General features: G+C 46.3%; 1 protein-coding gene and 1 long non-coding RNA gene across 5 annotated transcripts in view; one reads left to right on the top strand and one right to left on the bottom strand.

The window, feature by feature from the left end:
- The window catches only part of NHS (NHS actin remodeling regulator), a 353,067-nt gene that overhangs the window by 60,483 nt on the left and 274,008 nt on the right, over positions 1-18,576 (bottom strand). For both annotated transcript variants that reach the window (XM_057537623.1, XM_057537624.1), the window contains exon 2: positions 222-374. In XM_057537623.1, coding sequence (XP_057393606.1) covers positions 222-374 — 153 coding nt within the window. The remainder of the gene's footprint in view (positions 1-221; positions 375-18,576) is intronic.
- The window catches only part of LOC103011421 (uncharacterized), a 95,406-nt gene that overhangs the window by 61,686 nt on the left and 15,144 nt on the right, over positions 1-18,576 (top strand). For 2 of the 3 annotated variants that reach the window (XR_009006600.1, XR_009006598.1), the window contains exons 4-5: positions 13,533-13,588; positions 16,259-16,391. This is a non-coding gene — a long non-coding RNA (uncharacterized LOC103011421). The remainder of the gene's footprint in view (positions 1-13,532; positions 13,589-16,258; positions 16,392-18,576) is intronic. The other variant, XR_009006599.1, reaches the window with a different exon arrangement.

The raw sequence follows: 18,576 nt of genomic DNA, 5'->3' as shown, positions 1-18,576 counted from the left end.
TTCTCTTTATTATCATATTCAGGCCATAATGCTATTTTTAGTTACATCAATAGGCAGGTTATATTACCCATGGATTTCATTTCAGGGTAGAAAAGGGAGCATTTCAAAGTACTTGCTATAACAAGGGGAGGTGTTGGGACTGATGGGACAGAAAACAACCCCTTGGTGGGACGAGCTCCAGGTTCTCTCCCCGAAATGCCCCCAAGCCCGAGATCAGTCACCTCTGCGCAGGGCTTGCAGGCTCTGCCGGGCGTGGCGGTGCAGCTCCTCCACGCAGGGCGGCCGGGTGGCCGGGAGGAAGATGTTTCTCTGCTGGTGCCACGGTGCACGGTAGCACACGCTCAGCTTGCTCTCGATGTCCAGGTTGGAGACGGCTGCAAGACAAAAGAGGAAAACAGGGCATTATCCATCCGAAGCTTTCAGTTGTGCACTTGGCAGACCCTGGGGCGGGACAGGGGTGGAGTCTGGGTGGAGTGGAGTAGAAATCCAGACTGCTGCATTCACAAGAGGAACTTGCTTAAGGCTGGAGAAAGGTTTGAAGTTTACAATACAGATAGGACAACCTTTGCCCCCAAGCCAAGGGATGGGAGACCCCGGGACACCAACCATCTGTCCGAGACCAGCCAGTTTCCTCTCTACGCCCTCACTTCTCACTCTCTGACACAGTTGTTCGTGAACCTGGACAAGCCCCTGGCCAGCCATGCTTCAGGGTGGGGTGAGGTCCTGCCTTCCAAGAAGGCAGAGAAGAGCCTCAGGAGTGAGTGGAAAAGCTTGCCCCAGCTCCAGTCTTCTGGCCGCAGGCCCTCAGAACTATAGTTCTGCACACCTGCTCCCGATGCCCACTTGAACTTTGCCTCTCCCTTGCCCTGCTTTCTGTCTCCTGTGACCCCCGGCCCCCGACCCTCACTGTTGAACATTATCCTGCCCTCTACTTGCCATCTCCACTGTCTGCCATCTTTCAAAGCATTGCTTAGCTTCCCTAGTTTTGCCCAGGGAAGAGCACAGGCATTAAAGAACCCATTAAGGGGTGACTGGTGTTAAGGGAGGGAAACCACAGACAGTGCTGGTGAGGAGAGGGACACGGTCCTTGCGACTCCTCCAAGAGATCAAGGAAGAAGGCCTCCTTCCCCCAAACACAGCATTTCACCCAGTATGTCTTCTTCATGCACACACTGAGCCTAAGATGGAGGTCACCCGTGAGTCAAAGATAAATTCTTATGGAAGGCACTGTTCCTAAGCAGGAAGAGTCTGATTAGGAAGTTACTGCACAGAGGAACTCCTGAGCACCTGGGCAGCCTGCCAGCCTCAGGAATGGCGAGAACTGCCCCAGTCTGCTTTACCCTCCAGACCTACTATCTGGACCAGACCTACCCTGCATCTCCCAGTCTCGTCCTCTCCTTCTGCTTTTCCTTTTTTTCCCAGGGTGTGATTTGGGGGCATTCTGTCCCACTGTTTATTCCTGTGCCCCAAACAAACTTTTGGTTCCCGTCCGATCCTTTTCTTTTTGAAATCTGGTCTACCATTTCACTTCGTCTGAGAAGCCTTACATAAAACATGACGCTCTACAGATAAAGCAGGAAGGCAAATGTAAAAGAAGGGAAGATAGATACTTTTGTAGAAGCGGGGGCGGGAATAGAAGAAAGAAAATTGGGAAAAACGCAGCCTTTTGATAATTAATCCCCCCCTCCCCCGGCACTGCATTTACAGCAGTTGTTTTTGGTTTTGGTTTTGTTTTCTTAAGCAGTCTTTAGCAGTGTTGGTTTTTTTTCCCCCCCAGAATAATACATCATAACCACAAGGACCACCAGTAGAAACAAGGACATATTTCCAAAGATGCTAAAGAAACATCACATGGACAGGGTCAAAGGGACAGTGCTATCTATGCCTTTAAAACAGTGCCATCAAATAGAACTCTGTGATGATGAAATGCTGTATTAGCTGTACAGTCCAATGTGGTAACCACTAGCCACACTGGCTACTAAGTACCTTTAATTTTTAATTTTATTTAATTTAAATTTAAATAGCCACAGGTAGCTATTGTATTGTACACAACCATAACCAGAGTGTACTATCTATCTGTTATATTCTCTCACCCTCAGCTACAGAGCAGATTACTCCCTTTGACCTAGATTTATTCTCACTTGGTGTTTTATCTCCAAGAAGACTTCAAGCCCAAGGGTTAGAGATCCCAGGATTATCTTCCTGGGTAGGGGAAGAGTATTTTTAGGGGAAAGTTCTATGGGGCCAAGAATAAAGGCAGCAACTTTTCTTTCTTGCGTTACTCTATAACCTCAGCCCTTTCATTGGAAACCGTAAGTGCTTGGCGAACCAGTCAGGGGTCATTGAGTCCTGAGGCCTCTTCAGGCCTCAGATGAGGTGTGGGAGGCCTTGGGGTAGAAAGGGTGGGCCACATCTGGATCAGAGCTCTCCTTCTCTCATGTGTAAAGCAGGGGGAAGTGCTGAAGACAGAGCCTTTATTTAGCCCCCCCTCAGAGGAATGCTGTGGTTCAGTGACCAGGACTGATTGAAAAGTCAGCCTCTCCCTGGATGCAGAGGTCACCTCCCACCCAACAGGGCAGAGGTCATTACCAGACTCAACGGAGATGGCTGTGAATTCATCTGCTAGTGACAGCTGGGAGAAGGGACAGAGCAGAAAGCTTGCCTGGTGGAAAGAAGAGGCAGAAGTTTCAGTGGGTATTTCCCTGAAGTAGAGGGACTTCTGAGCACCTCCTCTCCCAGGCTCATCCTTTCAGCAGGAAGGCAGAAGCCAGGATTTGGGGCTGGACCCAGGTGACTTGGGGGTAGACCAGAGAGTCTTATAGCCCCTCATTCCCTCAGCACCACAGACCAGACGCTCAGGGTCTTATATTTTGATAGCCCCTCAGAAACGAGGTTGAGTGGCCGTGGCCCCTCCATCTTTGTGTGGGGAACAGCTTTTGCTTTCAGTTTTGTCCTTTGGTTACAGAGCATCACCTAGTACTGTGTGTCCACCAGAGGCAGGCAGGCAGGCAGGCACTAATGGAGCTCTTCTAGGGAAAACTATCCCATTTTCCTTCTTTAAAAAATCGATTCCTTTTCCTCAATAACAGTTCAACAAAAGTTGAATCCACTCATTCATAAGCTCGCTGTGCCACTGCCATTGCAAGGTTGTCCCACATCTTCAGGTTCACCCTGCCCCTTTTTCTTCCCTATTTAACAATTTCACCCTGGCTGAGCCATGCAAGATAGTAGGTTTGGTGCTCTTACTTAATGTTTGGTTTCATAAAAATAATACAAAGAGAAGCAAGAAGGTTTCTCCTCAGCTTATTTGGGTATACCCAGGGAACTGTCCGGTAGGCAGAATTCTTGGGGTAGCCCCCAAGATTCCTGCCTTCTCGTGTACATAACCTGTATAGTCTCCTCCCCTTGAGTGTAGGTGGAATCTGTGAATTATGGGATTTTAAGGTCCCTCTTCAGTTGCCTTTGAGTTGATCAAAAGGGAGATAATCAGTGTGGTGTATCTGGCCTAATCAGGTGAGCCCTTAAAAAAAAAAAGACAAGCAGAAGCAGCAATACTCTCCTGTTGGCCTTGAAAAAGCAAACTGCCACATTGTAGAGAAGGCCAGGTGGCAAGCAATGGGGCCTCTAGGAGCTGAGGGCCTCAGTCCCACAAACCTCAAGGAACTGAATTCTGCCAACAACCCAGAGGCCCCTGAGCCTCAGATGAGAACTCAGCCCCAACCAAAACTGATGGCAAGCCAAGGGGATGCTGAGCAAAAGACCCAGTTAACCCGTGCCCAGATTCCTGAGCCACAGAAATTTCAAGATCATAAATGGGCACTGTTTTAAGCTGCTAAGTTTGTGGCAATTTGTTGTATGATATTAGAAAAGGAATACACCCTCCCACTATTTTATCTGCTTCCCTAGAGCCAGTTGCTTGCCTTGCCTGGTATTTGTCCTCTCCTTCCTTTGTTACTCCTCCCAGGGAAGGGGCAGATAATGGCACAGGTGACAATGGGAAATAGGGCTATATGTCTTGTTTTTATCCCCTACACAGGAAAAAGGTTATGTGCATGTATCTTTTCCTGTCCAAGACTGTAGGCTCTTGCAGGGAGCTCCAGCCATATGCTAAGCACTACGCCAGGTGCGTTATATTCATGGTATCTTCACACCACCCAGAGATTAAAGTAGTGCTCCCATTTTACCAATAAGGAAACAGAAGCCCAGGGAAAGTGAGTAAATTTGCAAAGTCACACACCTGGCATGTAGAAGATCTGGGATTAGAAACCGTCTCTGGCTTCCAAGCTGCTGTTTTTTCCCAAACCAATATTGAGATAAATTTGCCTAAACTAAGGCTGATTGGGGGATGTGAAGCGGCTGTCTGCCACATGAAAAGTATCTAGTGCTTCTCAAAAAAATAAATAAATAAAGGATTCATAACTGCTACTCTGTCATCCATAGCATTAGGTGTAACCAAGAACTGAGTGAATCTTTCACAAAGTGCCCAGGAGATGTGTCGTATTCCAGAAATACAAACAGCACTACAAACAGATACCATAAAACCAAACTGCTGAAAGAAAATGCCATTGTAGGAAACGTCCACAGGGCAGTGAAAAGTCTTTCTAGACTGAACGTAGCTGATCCCCCTGTCAAACTCTGAAGATAATGGGATTGTCTAGACCTTGACTCGCAGTGATGTATTGACAGCATGGATATGGTCACTGGGTTCATCTGAAATGAGCTGACTTGGAAACTGAGGAAGATTGGTGTCTGCCCCTCTCTTGGAAAAGCCAGGGTCATTTCTTTTTTTTTCTTTTTTTTAAGTATGTACGTATGTATTTATTTATTTAGGCTGTGCCGGGTCTTAGTTGCGGCATGCAGGATCTTTTAGTTGCGGCGTGCATGCGGGATCTAGTTCCCTGACCAGGGATCAAACCCAGGCCCCCTGCATTGGGAGCACAGATTCTTAGCCACTGGACCACCAGGGAAGTCCCCAGGTTCACTTCTAAGGACAGGTAGAGGCTCGGCTTTAGGAATTGTTGGGAAGGGGTAAAAATCAAGGGCGAATCCAATCTTGCGCCATGCCTCTCCAGCCCCCAGTCTAGGGTTGGTACTTGTTCAGTACTGCCTTTCCTGGCCTCATGAGCTTATCACTCCCTTAAAGCTTTACTGCCCTTAAGAGGAGTGCAAAATGCTTATTCTTGGCCTCTCTTCCTAGAAGGCCCCTCTACCCCGAGGCCCCACACCTGCCGCTGGCTCTCTCCACAAGCTACTCCTTCTTCCTTTTCCCAGGCTCTCAAGAATTTAAAAGGGGAAGGTGACAGCTGAAATCAAAGTCTGAATGTTACATGTCGTGAAAATTTCAGAAAAATGTGCAAAGTGACTCTGACAGGAATTTCTACCCCTTCAGGGGAGGGGAAGAGATTTCTTTAAATGTTCTTAGAGTGTCTACAGGACTAACTACCCACATGTACCTTGCTAACCTTCCTTCCTGCCCTTCCACCCATCACACCCACCCCCATCACACCGCTTTCCTGCTGGGAACACAAACCATCCATCCCAATGCCCTCTGACAGAAAGCAGCAAGGAACATGTTTAGCACATCACTATATTAATGAGCATCTGAAATTGCATCACAGATATGTCGGCGGTTCGCTCTCTGGGTCCCTGCTAGGCTGCAGCCGATCCTCAGCAGTCACCAGCTTGGTAAGCAAAATGGAAATCTACTCAGGGTCTCTGGTGCTACTGCCTGACTTCCCAGATCCGTTAGAGAGCAAGGGAGGGGATTTCACCACTCGAAACTATTCATTCTCTCCCTCCCTCCCTCCCTTCCCCCCTCCCTTCCTTCCCCTCACCAACTCTGCTTGGCAGTGTGGAGGAGGGAGCACCAAGGCTCCTGCTACCTGTTGAACAACCCAGCGCCAGCGCCAGAGCCAGGTGCCCACAGTCTGTCCCTGCTGGGCTTCCTTTTCCGCAGAACCACAATAATTCAGACTTGTTCCCCACTGTGGACAAAGCAGCCAACATGGACCCCTCAGCATCAGAAAAATCTAGGCTTCCTGACAAGTTCTAGCACCCACAGAATAGGAGAATGTGGCTGTGTATTTATTTATGCACGAAAAGGAGCCAGAACGATTTTTCCCATATAAATATTTCCCTAACTAACTTCTAAAACGAAATGATGCTTCACACTAGGAGTACTGTTTAATTATTGCTGCTGTTGTTTCAATGTTCGACATCCTGTGGAAAGATCACCAGAAGCCTGGGTTCTACTTGCAGTTCTGTGCCCGTGGGCAAGTCACTGAACGTTCCCAGGATTCAAGTTCCCCATCTTTACAAATCAGGGTTTGGCCTTCCTGCTGTCTGACGGAGTCCTGTCTGCTCTGTTTATGCCTCTGCTTTCTACCAGTCACCAAAATTAAATGAGGTGGCATCATCCCCCCAAGAAAGACTCTGTATTCAAGCTATGGCAGGATGCACTGGGGGAAAGACCCTGGGCTCTGGGATGGAACGATGGGGATTCAGCACAGCAGCAGTGGATCCAGAACAAGTGACTGAAATCTTTGGGCCTCTGTAAGTGGGGATCCTAGAGCCTTCACAGAATGGTTCTTAGGATCCAGGGAAATGATAAAGTCCTTGACAGGTCCCTACTTACTAAATATTAGTTCCCCTTCCTGCGGTGGGAACAGAAGAAGATGAAGAAGCCAGGATTGGGGTCCGAGTTCAAAAGACGAAAGTCTGGAGCTCTCCAACTTCCTGTTTTCTTTATTTTCCTGTCTTCATTTTTGTAAACAAAAATGAGGCTACTAGAGATCACTCTTGGTGGGGGGTGGGGGGTGTCTTACAATCTGGAAACTGAAAAGAAAGCTGCCTACAACCAGGGAGCCTGTGACCTCTCTGACAGGTTGGATGTCCCTGGTCTCTGATACTGGTTGACTTGGGCAGCATTCAGTGTAATGACTTAGAGATCCTAATTCTCTGAGTCACTGTCAGAGCTGCAGCACTATATGTTCTCCTTGGAAATGGTTTATAATTTTCTTGTTTATCTGTGGGTCATTCTGCTGCCATGTTCTACACCATGCACTTCCTCCAGAATGTAAGCACGTAGCCATCTGTCACAGCTCAGCTATTGTCAGAAAATTCCTTTAGGCATCTAGCAGAGTCATTGGATTCTACTACTGAAGAGACCTCGGAAATTATGGCGTTCTGTGTCTTTTCAAACCACAGGGCGTGACCCTTTAGTGGATTGTGAAATCCATTCAGCAGATCAAGACTAGCATTTTTTAAACAATGAAATAGAAGAGAGTAGAATAGAAAATACCACAATGCACCTCATGTAGTATTGTTTCGTGACGCTCTTGGTTCTGTCACACATGTGTGCATTTGTATGTGTGTATGCCGGGGTGTGATGTAAACATGTATTTCTTGCTCTGGGCAGCAGTCAACACACTGAAAGCTACTGTTTAGGCCACCCCTCTCAGGTACTGAGGAGGAAATCAAGGTTCAAAGATACGACCCAAGATCACAGAGTTGATTTTTGGCAGAGGCAAAAACAAAGCTTAGGTCTCCTGACCCCGGGTCCATGCACTTCCCTTGGCAACGTTCAGCCTGGCCGCTGCGCCCTTCATCTCTCTCAGTGCTTATTTGCTATCTATCACATCTATCAGGTTGTCCTTCCGAAAACAAAACCCGAAACTCACAACACACGCTTTTCACCTGTCATCTAAGAAAGTAGCCATTTTAATTCTGGGATGCCAGAAACGCTTCGGCCCAGGGAGCAAAGACCAAGTTTCCCGGGGATGCTGACGTGCCCAGTCAGCAGGCCGCACATTGAGTAGCACTAGTTATAGATGCTGAGGCAACAAGGTAGGTATTAGATTGAACAATATTAAATTAGTGATATTCAACTGTTTTGCTCTACAAAAACCAGCTCAATAGCGCAGTCTAATAATTAGATCAACCCCAAGGTTAGCTTTACCAGAGGGGCCATGATGTTCTCAGACAGTGGTAAAGCGCCTGCTTTCCAGCAAACCTGGGCTGAAAATGACCAGTCCATCACCAAGTCATGACACCTTTGTGCCAGTTTTCAAGACTTGCGTGCCTGAGCTTAAATCAGAGTGGGAGCCTGGCTCCACCCTTGCCTCGTCAGCCCCACACCCCTTAAAGAGACACTGGCAGTTTTACATGTTCGCCAACAAGTTAACGTATAGAAAAGATAATACCGATCAGAAATAAGGAATTTGATCTTTCAGGAGAGCCAGATGGATAGCTAAGGAATACTTCAAAGATTCAGAAAAGGGTGAATTGTCACAAAGCTATTTGCATTATTTGCAGAGAACCAGGTGAGGCTGGTTACAGGGAAGACATGAGTATCAGCTTTTGGTATTCTTGGTTCCTTGAAAGCAGGAAAATGGAGAGGAAGGAAGGCACTCTACCCACAAAGATGAATACAGTGTTTTAAAGTCCCTTCATTCCTGCTCAAACTACAGATGTGATGTTATGAACACAGGTACCTTTGACATTCCAGGGAAGAAAGTGGAGCTGGAGTGGGAGAGGCAGATCAGAAAAAGCATGTGAAAATCACCTTTCTATTCAGGAGACACTGCATACAGCCACTGGATGTAAGAGGAAAGGGTTCTTTCTGTTTCCATTATGGTCCACAGAGACTCTCTGGTCCTCTTGGACAGATGCCCTTGGCTTGGTTAAACCATGAAGCAGTAAGGTAATTCGCACATGACACCCAGTTACACATGCTAATAAATCTCTTCTCCTAGGTAGAGGTTAGTCTCTTAAAATTTACTTAGAGATCATCAGCAATGATGGAAAATTTAAAAATACTTACAAAAGGTCCCACATACCACCTCCACTGCACTGCACTTAGAATTACTTACTTGCTAATTAGTATCTTCATAGGTAGAGAAGTGATGCCCTTTATTGGGCCAACAAAGAAGGAATAAATACATGAGCCTGCAAGCCAAAAGGAATTCTTTTCCAAGGACCTTTCCACTCCCAAAGCCAAGACGTTTATAATGAGTTGTGTGCTCTCTATAAAAGACACACATAGTTAACACATGATATATTGAATCTGGAGTCAGAAAAGATGTGTTGTCTTTTGACTCAGCCTGAGCCTAGCCCAGTCTGCAGCAATACTGAAGGAGGCCCACTCTTCATGGACAATGGCTCTTTCTCTATCTGCCTGGGGAAGACAGGCTCAGAGAATGGTTCCCCAGGACAGGCATTGAGGCGAAGGTTCAGGAGGTGATACTAAGAAGCTACCAGTAGGGGGAGGAGGGAAGTGAGAAAGGGAAGGGAAGGAAGCCAATAAAGGGTGTACGTATGAGCATGTTATCATGGTGGGTAACTGGGGCTGGATCACCTTCGGGGAGCTAGTGCAGAACACACCCCTTAGAGGCGAGGGAGTTGGGATATTTATCTACCACTTCCTATCAATCACTGGTTGAAGGCTGCCTAGGTGCCAAAACAGTATTTCCCTGGTACTTCTAGAAAAGCAGGCTCCTTAGTCAGAGAAAGAATGCAGGTCGTGGGAGCTGTAAGTCAGGCTGCTGTGCACTAAACTAATAAGGGTAAGGGAATATGGACAGAGCACTAATAGTCTTGGGGGTTTTAGGAATGTGACCCTTAGAGAACAAGCACTTGCATTTCAGATTTGGGATGTCTTGATTGCTCACCTGGCTAATTTTTAAAGTTCTCCAATGCCACAGTAGCTTAAAATGGATTTGTTGTCAAAATCCCCCAAGAGTGGCAGTGAAAAACCCCTGGTCAGACAACTCTGGATCCTGGTTGGAACATTAGCTGGGAGGGCCATGGCCTGGAGGCCTGGCTGAGGGGAGGCTGCCTTCTGGAGAGGCGTGGACTAGGTGCCCTGGCTATGCCCAGGGTCCTGCCTCCTGTGTGGCATTGAGTAGGTCACTGGACCTCCTACAGTCTCTTTCCTCCTCTGGAGTTTTAGGCATGATATGGTAGCCCAGGTTCCTCTTGCATATTTGCTGCCCCAGACCTGGAATCAGCCCTTTCTCCAAGAAGTCCTGGCTCTTCTCGGAGGGAACAGGCTTTAGAGACCACATTCCGCATGCCAGGGGTATTCATTGTTGCTGGGTTGTCATTGACTCTAAGCTTCTTCAATAGACAAGACTAGAAAAATATGTAAATTTTAGAAGGTGAAGATAAATCATGAGTTGAAACCGCTATTTCCAGCTCAAATCTAAGATTACGGGTTTCAATTTAACTTTCTTGATTTTATAATTGATCTCTTTTCTCTTATGCTGAATGAAAATCTTGATTCTTAACGACAGTGGCATAATTTCTTACTTGAGTAGTCTCAAAATGACTACAATAAGACAACTGAATTCAGTTTTAGATACCTTTTTGTTTTGCTTTTTGTCTTTAGGATATTTTCTACTAGAGATGGACAGTAAGAAATACTTTGTTTAAAAGTCACATGAAATGATTGAAGGTGTTGAATACAGTAATTGTCAAGGTTCTGTATATTCCTTTGGGTGCATGAAATGAGAAAAACAAGAGAGGCTCCTGACTGCCCCATTCAGGTGGATCTAGTTCGTAAATAACTAAAAATCCGTCTAAAGCTTCTGCATTTTTAACTTACAGCTTATTGGAGAAAAACACACAAGCCTTCTTGCCCTTCACGCTCATCTGCCCCATGTGTTGCCATGTTTAGAAAACTAGGAGTTCCTTCCCTTCCCTCCTTGTCTCTGGGGTGTTCTGCCACTGGCCCTCGGAGGAGCTGGACTGGCTTTGTTGAGTAACAGCACAGAGAAGTCCACGTGGTGATGAGGAGAGCCTTTAATCTCCAGAAGACTTGAAAACTCAAGCCTGGAGGTCTTGACATTTAGCCCAGAGATCAAACACATATGTTGGTACCTGCAGGGAAAAGGGAAATGAACTAGCCATTTTTGAATCCAGAGCCTCTGATGGAAACTCCATAAGCAATGGCAGAATCTGCTGAAGGCCGTGGGCCCGTCAGGAGCTGAGTAGCCTGTCTAGGGAATCTCTCTAAGGATGTGGGTGAGTGGACCACACACAGGGATCAGACTACTTCACCTATGAATGTCTGTAAATGAGCCCAAATACCAAGACACTAGGCTGTACCATATGAAATGGATATTTTTGTAGGTCAAAATAGTTAGAAATATTGTTGATTTCATATGGTTCAACTGTATAGCTCTTAAATAAGCAAATGAGAATCCAAGAACTCAACAATCTTTCAAAATAGGTAAATGACACCCTACTTCTCCCCCCCAGGTTTAAGGCATTTGTCATGTTTCTCTTCTCAGGTTGATTTGCTAAGGAGGCAGGTAGAGTGAGAGGAAAAGAGAGAAAAAAGTTATAGCAGGCAACTGGTTCTAGAGGGTCGCATTAGAGGACAAGGGACTTGGGCCCCAGTGCTGGCTGGCACAGTTCAGAGGCTCACCAGTAGATCTTGACCCCAGTCCCGCCGAGCGTACCGGAGTCCCTGTCTAATCACACTTGGGTCTGGGAAATGGAATGTGTAACCTCTTATTAAGTTCAAGGTACATACTGTGCAGATGTACTTTAAAGAGAAGGCGATGCCATCAGTGCCCTGAGGAATTTCTAACTTGGTAGCCACATTAGACAGACAGGTCTAAGAGAAACGCTCTCTGGTTCGGGAAGGGGTACAGGGAAGAGGTAGTCTTGAAGTGGAGGCAGAGTTGATGGATAGAATTAGCAGGGAGGTTGGAAAACGCTGGAAGAGAACCGTATGAAATTTCCATTTTGAGGTAAGAAACGTCTGAATATTGGCAATTTCCTATGAGGCAACCCAATATGAAGGTTGGAAAGAGTGTCACTGCAGGTCCCAGGAGGAGTTTACTGCCGCTGGACCAGGGATTGTGTGAAGCAAAGGGGGCAGGTTAGGGGCTGCCAAGAAGGAAGACAACACTACTTAGTGAGCATGATGTGCATGGACTAGACCCTGAGTTAGGCTCTGGATAATATCATTTGGTTCCCACAGTAAACCCAGGAAACACATTTGATTATCTCTAATTTGCTGAATAGGCATAGCGAGGTTAAGAAATTGCCCAAGGCCCCGAAGATTATAAATGGTAGAGCCAGGACCTCAAAGTGAGTACATCTGAGTCCAAAGCCCCACACCACTTTCTACCTTGCTACCCCGCTTTCTAACCCACACCACTGCCCGACACAGGAGCAGATATCTGTGTGGGAAGGCCACGGTCATCCTGGAAAGGAAGACTGAAGTCATTCAGTGGAGACCCCTGCTGGCCGGATTGAGGAACCTGCTATATAACGGGGAGTGTCTTAGGTACCCCAAAGGAGAGCTCAAGACAAGCTGTTTGTTTAAGGATAGAGATGGGCTTCCTTGTTTATTTTTTGCATCTTCCAGCTAAGCAACGGTCTAGAATATGGACCTGTAATGTTATAGGAGCTCAAGTATTTTGGTTGAATGGATGAGATTCAACTCCATAAATGGTTCAAGTTATACATCTTTGTGGCCCTTTCTCTCTCCTTTAATCTACCTTCTTTCTTTTCCTGATCTCTTTCCTCCCAGATAAATTCTACTCAATGTCCAGGTCAAGTTGTACCTTCTCCATGAATCCATTCAAGATTCATGGACCCCAGGGCCCAATAGGTTCATTCATTTATTGAGCAATGAGTGATAAAGGACTTCCCATGTGCCAGGCACTGTGCCGGGCACTGCCAGTGACTGATAGACATGACAGACACAGTCCTTGCCCTCATGGAGGTCACATCCAGGAAGGAGGAAGGCTAGGAAGTAAAAATTGACTGATAAGGAAGGATGTAATCAGGTAATAATAGGCACTCTGATGAAATAAAGCAGGGGGGTGAGAGAGAGCAAGGCTACTGGGAGGCATGGCATGGAGTAAATGACAGTAGATGACCAGGAAGGCCTGAGATTCTCAACTAGGCATCAGAGATACCAAAGTAAGGGAGAGAGAGAGGGTACCTGTCCATATGGCGCTGACCTCTAGAGGAATGACCTCTTCCTCTAGTTGAGTGTGGCAGTCTGGCCTAGCTAGTTACCAAAGTCATTTCCTCTTTTTTGGCACACAGCTGGACTACATTTCCCAGCCTCCCTTACAGTTGGGTGTAGCCACGTGTTGAGGTCTAGCAATAGCATGTGAGCAGAAGTGATCTGCACCACTTCCAGCATAGCTCATAAAAATCTCCCACATGTTTTCCTTCATGTTCTTGAGACCTTAGAAGCCATATACTGAAGATGGTAGTTTCACAAGATAAAAAAGAGCCTGGATCCTTGAGCTCCGGCTAGGAGAGCAGCTACCCACCAGTGAAGAAAAACCCATTTTGGACATTATGCAAGCGAAGAATAAACCTGAATTTTATTAAGCCAGTGAAATATTGGGGGTTATTTGTTTTGACAGCTCACATTACACTAATTCACTGAAGTCACTGTGTCATTGCCATGGCTATTCATTTGACCCATTCTCAGCCTAGGACATGGTCTTATCGTATTACTGTTTACCTTTGTACTCTTAGATCACTTTTTCTTTCTGTAGGTCGCACCCCCTCAACTCAGATGGCAACAGTGCAGTCAGAGGCCTGCCCTTCTGAGGTGAGTGCTTTGATATCTTATCTGCTCATTAAAGTGGGATTCCGCTTTCACTGCTGTTATCATGTCAGTGGATGCTTTTATGGCCCATGGCCCTTTGAGTCATTTGTACTTTTAGGTAGGGGAATGATCGACGTTTTCTCTTTTAGTGGGCTTAGAAGACATGTTTTCTAGACTACCACAAATACAATCCTTCCCCAAATTATGATCATTTCCGAATTGGTGGGGCCTGCCTGGGTCAGTATGACAGTGCTGCTTATACAGTTGTAGCTGCTTATTTCCCTGTCAGACTGTTTACTTTTTCAGGACAAAGAGTATTTCTTGTCTGTATCTCAGCACGAGGCACAGTCAGGCACATAGTAGGTGCTCAGTAAATGCTTGCTGAAGGAACGAATAGGGAATAGGGTTATTTAATGTTGTTAAACACACTGATGTGCTATGGAAATAATCTGCACAAGTTTTTGTTCTTCAAGGAGCATCTTTAAAGCCACCCCGTCAATTTACAGTCAGCATTAACAAAAGCTTTTCCGTGAAGACCAAATGCATAGAAGTCAGGCTGAATTCCCAGTCGCTCCGGGGCGTCCACAGAAATGAGGATTGTGCGGGAGGGCACACTAAGTAGGAATCTGCTTTCCTGCTGCTTTGCTAAGTGCTGGCTTTTCCCCACCTTTGTTCTTTCTTCCCAAACTCTACCTCCAGATTATCTCTGGGAGTCGTCTACAGGTAGAGTCATTCTTTATCCTGACACACGCCTCCCTAAGTCACCTACCCAGTGAAAGCTGCAAGCACCCACTTAGCCAAAATACTGGGCTCGATTTCTCTCCAAGGCCAATACCCAGGCAGTGCACGCGCAGCTGGGTATTGGCCTTGGAGAGAAAGGCAATGCCTTCTCAGTGCCCTCGGAGCAAGTCGCCCAGCCCCACACAGGCTCTCGCCTTCACACTGCCCTCCTGCTCCAGATGGCAACTTTCTTTGAGTGTCACAAAGCAGAGCTTCACTGGTCAAGAGACACCAAGGCCAGACTGATATGGCAAAAGAGCAAGATCAGGAAAAGAACAGGCCATACTATAACCTTGAAGAGTAAAGAAATTATTTTCTTGTTGTTTTTCTTTTACAGCCTCAGACCCATGCAGCAGTAGGAACTGAGGTTAAAACACAGATGCCACTAACCTGCAAACCAAGTGGCATGAGTCAATGACACCAGCTCCGAGACCTGTTTTGAGCCCAAGCAATGGTCCAAGTCGCACATAGGTCACCTTGCTTGATCTAACAACAGATCAACCTCAGAAAGAGGCATTTTTGACAGAATTTCACCCACTGAAAAAACAGCTGGCTAGTCCGTTTCTTTTCCCAGTAATAAATGAGAAGCATTTATTATTTCATTACACTTACCCAACCCATAGACCACCTTCTAAACTGGCTGTTTCCCGAAAGTTGCCAGTGAATTCAATCAAAGGTACAGATTCAGTCCTGTGTAGACATGGGACAGACCCCTTTTAGTGGGCTGTCATGGGGCCCCCTTCTGTCATTTCTGCAGGGAATTAATTAGATATTAGGGCAAGGATGTTTACATGAAGAGGTGAAGATAGTGGAGAGAAGGCAAGTAGTACTTAAACAAAACGTGGCGATCTCATTTTAGTTCAGAATGAGGTTCAGCCAGTGTTCTCTTTTTTTAAAAAAAACTTTCTTTTAAAGGCTGTCAAAGCAATAGCTTCGGTGAGCACAACATTTATTTACCTTTTATCCACGCATAAAGGTTTGTTCTTTCCAGAACAATAGCCACCTGGGACAAGTGACATGCAGAGATGTCCAGATTCCCATCTCTCTTACCACTGTGTCAGCTTACCAGTGTGCCCTCCCAGGTCTTCTTTAGATATTGGCTACTGGCTAAAAGCCCATTCCAGAAATACCAGTGTCCTGTGTGGTAGGGTTTTCTGCAAACCCACAGAAAGCAGGCTCTACTGGGACTTTCCAGGCAAACTGCCTTTTCAGGGGTAGCAGACTCCAGAAGTTCCCTCCTCCTGGGGTGCATTCAAGCCAGTGGCCCGGAGCAGACCATTCAGGGTCTGAACTGTAGAACTGTCAGGGCCTTTCTAGTAACAAGTATGGACTTGAGCTTTTGTATTTATTTGGATAGACCCCAAAAGGCTCATCTCAACAATTAAGAAAATCCTAGTTGAATATTTACTTGTTAGCTAGGACTCACAGACCGTTAGGCCCTCCCTTCGCCTCCTGCTTCCCTGGACTGCACGTCTCCATCACTCTCTTACTCCACTTCCTTTCTCTGTCCCCTTCACACTCCTTTCCCTTCTGTCCTGGGCGAGGGCCTGGGTCTCTAACAGACCAAGACTAACCTGCCCTTTTTGGATATGTTACATTTTTCAGCCTGTAAAGAAAGTCCTGGTGGTGGTGTTTTTTTGTTTTTTGTTTTTTTTCCCATTTGGTGTACAGGGCCAAAGTAATAGCTATTATGGCCATGACAAGAATGAAATCACTGAGTACTGAGAAAAATCAAACCAAGAAAGGAATGACTTGTCATTCTCTGATCTTCACTCTTTCTTTATCCATTAACACACACACACAACAACGATGCTCACGCAACAGGTATTAGTCAGGCACCTGCATGGCCCGCCATTGAGTAATGTTCACCTTTGTTCCTACAACTTATTTCAGGCCTGCTTCTCCCACTTTCACGTGCGGAGGATAATCGTGATGTCGACAACAACTTGCCATCTTTCTCTGAATATTCATTCAACAAATAATTACTGTGCAGCCACTGAGCGCTGTCCCTGCCTGAGGCACTGAGGTATGAGGTCCCTGTCCTCCTGGAGACAGAGGGGACAGATAAACACATCGATATGATATCAGGTGGTATATGTTCTGTGAGGAAGCAAAGAAGTGGGGTAAAGGACTGAAGAGTGGTGTAGCAGACGAGCTCGGTGCCTTGCCAGCATCCCCGCGGCATTCACCTGGGCACGCGGAGGCCGCTTCCCGTGAGCCCCTGAGGCCCTCTGCCTGGGGGCAGTTATTTTTCTGGCCATGGGACAATACTTGGCCCACAAGCAGGGTAAGCAAGAAGTATTAGAGAACGTCTTTCTCACTTTCCTCATCTCATAGTTACGATATCTCCTTTAATCCTTTCTTTCACTACTTCCTCCAATTGGTTCACTTCTCATTTCTCTGATGGCTCTTTTTCTGAGAGTTCTGCCATTTAAATAAAATGCGTCTACCACTGATTGGGGCAGGGAAGCTGGACTGTCCACAGCCCTGCTTAGGGAGGCAGCCTCCAGGGGAAAAGCAGCAGGCTCCCTGCAGTGGCGCCCCCCTCCCCCAAACTTTTTTAAAAGATGGGAGACAGATCATTTTCTCTTGCTCCATCGCCATCATCATTGTCAAGGACACCTTCTCCTGAGAACCCATTATGTGCCAAACTTCGGGCCATTTGTTTAACCTTCATCATCTCTGACCCTCACACCAACTCTGAAAACCAAACAGTAACTACAGCCCAGCCCAGGGAGGCAACCTTGCCTCCTACGGCAGATGAGGCGCTCCCCTCATGCCTCTGGCTACACAGGACACACCGCAGCAGCGATTCCCGTGGCCACAGTGCCCTCACCATGCATTCTGGGCCCTGCCAAGGCAGTTACTTTGATCCTGAATAGGAGACTCCAGATCACAGGGGATGTGGAGTTCTTTTTAGGCAGCTGGCATGAGCTTAGCACAGAGGCCTCCCGGAGCAGGACTGCTTTGCTGCCTCCTGGGAGGTTCATCATCAAAACTTCCTGCCCTGACCCACACTGTGACTCTCTCCATTTGTGCTCCTGGCTGGAGCTACCAGGTAACCGACATCGGAGTCTATTAGTGCTTCATTTGGCTCAGAGTTCCTTCTGGAGGAGTTGGCATCTAAAAACTGGTTAGCAATAAGCGAGCCCTGAGGTGATAACTATTAAGGCCTGAAAGGTAGGCAGAACTCGTCTGTGGTCTGTGTGGGTGGTCCCCAGGAAGTCCCTTAGCGTCTCTAGGATTTAGGTTTCTCTCAGGCTGGAAGCGATCACAGATAGTTTTTAGGGCTCCGTTTTACCCCTTTCTTGTCCTTAGTGCTTACCAAATGTCTATGTGTACATCTACATTTTCAGCTTCCTATGTAGTCAGACTGAGGCCAAATGACAGAGTGTCAGCTACTAGCCAGTGGGACACAGGCAGAATTAATGTACACCACTTCAAGGCTTGGTCCTTATAAAACCTCCCAGGAGCCTTGCTTCTCTCTTTTCCTCCACTGCTTGGGAACTACACATTCTAGGCTTACATCAGACTTTGTGTGAGGAAGAAATAGAACTCTTATTGTATTAAAGCACTGAGCTTTGTTGGTTTATCTGTTAGCATAGCATAGTGTAGCCTATCCTGACTAATACATTTTCTTTTATTCTGCCTATTCATTCATTCATCCATTCATTCATTCACTCACTCGTACTTTCAGATGTCATTCATTCACTTGATATTAATTAAGTGCCTACTATATGGCTAGACACTAGTACTTTAGCATGAATAAACCTTGGGTTCTTCCCCTGGAGAAGAGGTGGATATCTAGGTGAGGAGATGGAGATGGGAGCAGAGACAATAATAATACAGTGTGGTAAGTGTGTACAGGGTGCATAACATTGTGTTATGTGCAGAGAAATAGATATTCAGAGGCCTTTACCTTTAGAAAACTTCAACTATACTCTTTCTAGTTTCATTCTTTATCCTTTTTTCTAGACAGTGCTCACCCCTGCATACTGTGCCAGTTCTAAAAAAAAAAAATACAAACTGCATTTACCACCACTCTCTCCTTCCTACCAGCCCATCATTCCAAACCCATCTTCCTGAAGTGCCATTTCTATAGGTCATGCCCCCGTCTGAAAATCATTCAGGGGTCTTTCTTTCATTGCCCACATAAGGTCCAAACTCCTTAATTTGGCATTGATCCAGTTCTGAGCTATCTTTCTAACATT

This window comes from Balaenoptera acutorostrata, chromosome X (assembly GCF_949987535.1).
Source record: "Balaenoptera acutorostrata chromosome X, mBalAcu1.1, whole genome shotgun sequence".
NCBI lineage: Eukaryota > Metazoa > Chordata > Mammalia > Artiodactyla > Balaenopteridae > Balaenoptera > Balaenoptera acutorostrata.
Note: the sequence above shows the minus strand (reverse complement) of the source record. Positions and strands in the feature narration are given on the sequence as shown.